At 43.6% G+C, this 6,697-nt stretch overlaps 1 protein-coding gene across 2 annotated transcripts in view; it reads left to right on the forward strand.

The window, feature by feature from the left end:
- The window catches only part of Frmpd2 (FERM and PDZ domain containing 2), a 101,379-nt gene extending 95,774 nt beyond the window's left edge, over window positions 1-5,605 (forward strand). For both annotated transcript variants that reach the window (XM_085828920.1, XM_085828921.1), the window contains exons 29-30: window positions 1,823-2,101; window positions 4,533-5,605. In XM_085828920.1, the coding sequence (XP_085685046.1) occupies window positions 1,823-2,101; window positions 4,533-4,575 (322 nt within the window). In that variant the 3' untranslated portion in view covers window positions 4,576-5,605. The remainder of the gene's footprint in view (window positions 1-1,822; window positions 2,102-4,532) is intronic.
- Window positions 5,606-6,697: the final 1,092 nt, after the last annotated feature.

Below are 6,697 nucleotides of genomic sequence, written 5' to 3' on the forward strand. Positions count from 1 at the left end.
CAAACACAGATTAGATTGCCTTTCCTTGTTCTCATCTATACCTTGTAGCTCTCATAGAACATTGTCAGGGAAGGGTTGGATTGCCTACCTATGGCTGAGGATACATTGCTACACAAGACCACTTGCTAGAGTTTGGACATAGGGTGACAATCACATCAAGTCTCATTGTGTTTGGGTACCACTACTGGGTGTTCAACACTGTCTGTTCTTTTGCTGTAGGAGTAGATCACTTTCTTTTTGGCTAAGTCTCACATCAAAGCTAGAGGTATTCCTTGAAAGTGGGGAAGGGGCTGATGGTGAAGACACAGCTTAGCCAGCCAGGCCAGCTCCACTGGCCCACAGGCATCTGTGTTCTGCACTCTCAGGGCCTCCTGTGTCTGCCTGTACTGTGCCTGGCTTTTCTTGCTTTGTGTTATAACTCCTTGGTGTTCCCTCACTATGCTTATAAGAAAACATAATTTATATACAATTTGATCATATTTATTACAATTTTAAATCAATATCCCTCCCAAACACTTGACAATTTCTAAACTGTTTTATAGCCTTAGTAGAATCATTTATTTTTATATAGAAGCACGCATATATTCACATGAAATGCATTTTTATACAGATCCTATAGCTATCTTTTAGGGATGAAAATAATGCCTCTTCACAGCAAAACTCAGCTGGGGTACATACTGTCAGCTGTTTGTGGGTTTGTAACTATTAGGGTATTCTAGAGTTGATTTTTAAGTGAAAGGGCCCATTACAGGAAAGGGGAGAGGGATGGAAGTGGGTAACAGAACTAACTCATTGATCTGGTGTGGGGGAAGAGGCAGAGAAATGAGGACCCATTTATTTGGTTAAAACAACAACAACTAAATCTCTGTCCTTTTCTCTTAGATTTTCCTTCTCATCCTCTCTAACCAGATTAGCAACAGACATTTTCTGACTGCCTCTCTGCACGTCTGCGGTGCCGCACAGAGCACCCCACTGTCTGCAGGACTACTCTTTCGCATCCAAGGCATGCATGGCTAACTTGGATCCTCCCAGGAAGTCTGAATCTTTCTCTTGCATCTGTGTGTGCATCGCCAGATAATGAGTCTCACCAGTCCTCTGCCTCCTGGGTCCTTCTTTTGACATGGGGAATAAATGTCACTCCAGCTAGCTGCCTCTCTAAACACACACGTTTTATCAGTGCTTAGAAAAGGACCTGGTATTTGCACAAAGTGCTTTGAAGGCTGTTCCTTCTCTCCTTGGGCTCTTTCCCTCTAATCTGTCTGCCAAAATAGTTCAGAACATCAGAGTCATAAAAACAGCATCTCACCAATGGAAACCTTAGCCTGTGTCAGGAGTTCTAGAAAGCATGTGATGTAAAGCAATCATTTAATTTAAACATTCTAACAACCCTACCAATTGCTCTACTTCCCACTGTTTCAGATAAGAAGGTTAGGATCACAGAGAAGAATAAACCTATCCAGAATCTCAGTGTAAATAGCAGGTCCTAGAACTGGTCCCAGCTCATAGCTTTGCCTGCAGGTCTGTACCCTTGAGCAGCTCCTCCATGGGCTCCAAAGAGTAATACAGTCACCTCTGCTTGCTACCCACACTATAATAGTTCTGAGATGTTCTTGTTTTCATTAGTTTTGGAGTCTCACCATTTCAGGGACCATATTATATTTGCTGTTTGCATCCTGGTACCAAGGGCGTCCTTTGGTAGGAGCTGTTTGAACCTGGCTGGGTCTTAGGTGATAAACCAGGATGAAGGTCCGAAGAGACATGGAGAAGATGGGCCAGAAATTTCCGATGCAGACTGGAAGACACATAGGTTTTTGTTTTCCAGTCTTGAATTGGACAGGGATGGTGCTGATGGTGCCACATGCTTTCTACCTGAAAGCTCTTCTCTCACCGAGGACTATGAAGAATACCTGACCCTCACCTCCACATCCGCAGGCCAGCTGCCCTGTGAAGAGTGTCTGGAGGCAGATTCAGAGACTATTCCTCTGCCTCAGTTCTGTTCTCTGGGTGCTCTCCTAAAGTCTTCACTTCCAGAAGAATCCCAAGGGAGCGAGAGTGACTGGGAGGACCTGGACGAGCCCATGGATAGGGATGAGGTGCTCAGGTGGGTGTCACACTCCGTGTGAGATGAGGCTTCTTAAGGCTCATGTGTGCTGGAGGGATGGCCCTTGGGTATCATCCGGAAACCATTTCTTCTGAGTGCTTACTGTGGTTCCCTTTCCATAAAGACTACCTTACCAATTGGAGGCTGTTTCAGATGCTAAATCCAAGGCTTCTCTAGGGCTCTACAGTGACTAAAGCACAGAGGTAGAACTCAAGCCTTCATTCTCTCCCTGCTCCTAGGCCCACATGTTCAATGCACCCTCTGCTGCCTCCAGCACATAGGCAGGCACACCTTCTCTCCTCAGGCTCAGCTCTTAGGGGAATCAGCACATCAAGGGCTAACTTCTGCAACCACCTGCTCTTGGACTGCATGTCCTTCAGAGACCACTCCAGGCATCATGCTCCTGGATGCTGCTTGTAGAGCCATTGTGGCTGCATATGCATCAGAGCATTAGGCATGGCAGCTCACATTTGTAATCTCAGTACAAAGACAGGGAATCAGAAAAGCAAGGGCACCCTCAGCTACATAGAAGGTCAGAGGCCAGTCTGAGCTACATGAGAGCCTATCTAAAAAAAAAAAAAAACAACAACAAAAAAAAAAGATAAAATAAAATAAAAACTACTAATGCAAAGGCCCCCTTCCATTAAGGCTGAGGGCTGACAAAGCTAACAGAGGATTAAATACATCATGAACTGTCAGATTTATTGGGAGTAAGAGGAGAATAATGTGTAATCAATCAATACCTGCATAAAGTTCTACCACGTGCACAGAGCCAATGTACAAACAACGGCAACAACAGCAACAACAACAACAACAACCCAAAACAGTACAGAATATTCAAGAAACTTTCCTTGATAGTTTCTCCCTATTTCCAAGATGTACCAAAAGCTATTAGGTGTTCATTTTGCAAGATCCTGGCCTAGTTAAGACACTGTTCAGTTTGGTCCCAATGTGTCCCAGCCTGGAATGCCTTTCTCTGGCTGTGTAAAAGTATGTTTAACCATCACAAATGCTTGAACTGGAGCCTCAAAGGACAATGGCAGGCAAGCAGAGATGGAGATGGGACTTTGAAAATTGAATACGATGCTAAAAGTCCCATTCTTATCTGAAATAGACAGCCTGCTACTAGGGGGATTCTGAGGCTTTGAAGGCAGTTCACATACATTTCTAGGGAATCAGACATCCTGACATGAATTGAGGACACACATGAGTTTGCAGAACTGTGAAACCACTGTCGAGAGGCTTATGGATGGAGAATGTTCATCTAATTGAGTTCAGTGGGGCCAGAGAGTTGGAAGAAGGCTGAACAATCTGTGGGTACCCACAGAGGCTCAGGTAAGGACCCCAAGTTTCAGTGCATATGAAATGCTCTGAGATTCCTACCAGGATTCCCAGAACTGGCTCCACACACACACACACACACACACACACACACACACACGCACACACACACACACACACACACACACAGAGAGAGAGAGAGAGAGAGAGAGAGAGAGAGAGAGAGAGAGAGAGAGAGAGAGAGAAAGAGAAAGAGAGAGAGCAGGGCATTTCAGTGGGAGGTGTGAGGAAACCATGCTATTTAAGGTTCCAGACTACCATGTCAGGATAGCTCCTCTGAGCTCAACCCAAAATGGACTCTCTTTTCTGACAGCTTCCTCTTCTCTTCCTCTCCTTATCTGGGGAACTCTACCACTACACCCTCTACCTGAGGAAAGTCAAGTATTCCTTGACAAAGCTACAAGTTCAGCTTCCTCTTTCCTAAAAAGAACCTGCCCAGCAAATACCTTGGATTCCCGGAATGCAAATTCCATGCAAATGAGGCATTCCCAGTACCTAAGCTTCAGCCAATGATTTACATTCACTCTGAAAATTCCTTCCCACTCTCCAAGGTTCATATATAGCCTTAGTTCACCCCAAATAAAGTGTATGCACACAAGCTGTTTTACTGAATATCATCTAAGAGAGCAGTACACTAAAATTCTCTGAGATGATCACTCCACACTCCCTCACCCCTCACTCCCCCACCCTTTACTAAAATTCTCTGAGATGATCACTCCACACTCCCTCACCCCTCACTCCCCCACCCTTTACTAAAATTCTCTGAGACGATCACTCCACACTCCCTCACCCCTCACTCCCCCACCCTTTACTAAAATTCTCTGAGACGATCACTCCACACTCCCTCACCCCTCACTCCCCCACCCTTTACCCCTCCTCAACATTTACAGCAAGTATTTTTCTTTTGTGAAGAAAAAAAAAAAAGACAAGACCCTACACCAGCTGCCCCACCCCAAATCACCACCAACAGTAACAATAACATCACCAAACCACAGTCGAGGGCGACTGTAAGAAAGGACTAAATTATGAGATTTAGAGCAGTTTCTGTTCATACAGTGAGCTACCTGCTAAAAGCTGCTTACTCTTTCAGGTGGACACGCTCAGCGAGACAGCCTCTTGAGGCAGAACCCTGAGGGTGTCAGCATGGACATCCTTTTGGTGGAAGAGCCCTCAGCTGATTTTCGTCTAGAAAATGTACTTGCTTGCTCTGCTACCCTGAAAGAAGCATCGTCAAGACAATGGGCTGGGGTGGAGCTCCTGGGCTAGCTGTGAAGTGCTAACTTCTAAGAGTTTGTGCCTGTTACTTCTGAGGCTCATCATCATTAGGAGCTACAACTTCCTCTTCAGTTCTGAAGTTTAAGTCAAGCAAATTTGTGTGTGTGTGTGTGTGTGTGTGTGTGTGTGTGTGTGTGCGTGTGTGTATGGAGTGGGGTTCCCCTCATGACATAAACTGGGAACTAATTTCTTTAGGTGAGATGAGCTGGAGCAGGGAAAGTATCTGGGTGCTACACTGGGGCACCATTTACAAGATGGATGCCACAGTCTGGTTTAACTGTTGATTCCTCATTGGTCAAAGGACTCTGTGCTTATCCAAGTGTCTCAGTGTCCTGGAAAACATCTGGCAGGGGCTTGGCTCAAAGGTCACAGGGGAAATATCTTTCTGTATTGATTTTTCTATGTTCTTCCTTTAGCTCCAAATAGTCATGTGTTCTTTTTAAATTATTTCTCCTCTTTTGATCCTCAAGCCTGGTTCTCATCACATAGAAAGTAAAGTGCAGTAGAGTTAACATTACTTGATGTTGATATGTAATTGCCACCATTAAAAAACATGAAAACTAGTAGAATTAATACATACTTGGAAGAAATAGGCCTGTTGGGCCATAGTGTAAGTCATTAGCGTGACCCTGTATAATGGAGACCACATAGCAGCGACAAGGTCACATCAGGGAAATGGGGACAACCTAATAACGTAATGAGCATGTGCTTGTTATAGGTGGTGTTCTGCTATAAAGGCTCGTTCTGCCGCTTACGGGAAAGAAATTTCCAGCAATCTGAGAAGCCCTTGCTTCAGACTGTTAGAACTCCACGTGCTGCTGCATAGTTTTATAGGCCCTGGGTTTGGAGAATTAATGAACTATGCAATAAAACGACTAAATAATAACATTTATCAGTCTGCTGAGCTCTGGTTGTTTCTTGCATACTCGGAAAAGAATGGGAAGATGCACAACCAAATAAATAGTCTTCTTCCCTGTGGGGCAGGGCCCCGCTATGCAGGTACGTATGTCCGTGTTGAGCCACTCTTCATGAAAAACTATTCACTTGCCTTTAAGGTTTAGTTGTAGCTTTTGATTGCTGACTGTCAGAGGCAGTATGAGAACAGTAAGTCCTGGCACTCTTCACCCATCTGCATACTTCTCTACACAGAACCTTATAGACCTGACTATGCTCGAGGTCCAGAACTCACTCGCTCTCCTCATCCTTAGAGGTCCTGGGTCACTAGAGCTGGATGATACCCAGAGGCACCTACTTTTACCAGACAGGAGATTGGTTATGTGGCCAGATTTGGGGACAACTGACCCAGATTTATCTTGCCCCTCTCATCCTTGCCAAAACTAGTTTTCAGGCTCTCATACATGCTGGAAATTGCTGAAGTATATGCATATTCAGCCCTCAATAGAGTGTAAAGTGGGTTAACTCATTCAATGGCATAAAGATAACAAAGTCTCCCAAAATTATTTTGTATGTTTACTGCAGTTCCTGTCATAATCTTGGCATGATAATTTTATTCTACAATCAATTTTGTTACATGTCCATAATATAATTCTCTGAAGAAACTGTATTCTGATATTTATATTAAAGTACAGGCTCTAGAATAGATAAAAGTCTCTTTTAAAAGGAGAATGAAGTGGGAGAAGGCACTGTACCCAAAGTTAAGGTTTGCTATATAGCTATGTAGATATACACAGATCCATGAGACAGAATGCAGAGCCCAGAAATAGACTCACAAGCATATTCTCCATGGATTTTTTTTTGACAGAAGTACAGAAGAAATTCAATAGAGAAAGAATAATTTTTAGTACAAGTATGGAGATAGCAATGAAAGTTACTCTAAACTTCATATTTGTATAAAACAAGTCATGGACTTAAATGTAACTCCAAAAGGATAAAAGTTTTAGAAAAGGAAAAAACTCCTTGAGACCTAGGACTTGACAGAGAGATCTTATGTTCAATGATCTATAAAATAAAAACTTGAAA

The sequence above is a fragment of the Mus caroli genome, unplaced genomic scaffold (genome assembly GCF_978045245.1).
Source record: "Mus caroli unplaced genomic scaffold, Mus_caroli_1 scaffold_12, whole genome shotgun sequence".
Classification (NCBI taxonomy): Eukaryota; Metazoa; Chordata; class Mammalia; order Rodentia; family Muridae; genus Mus; species Mus caroli.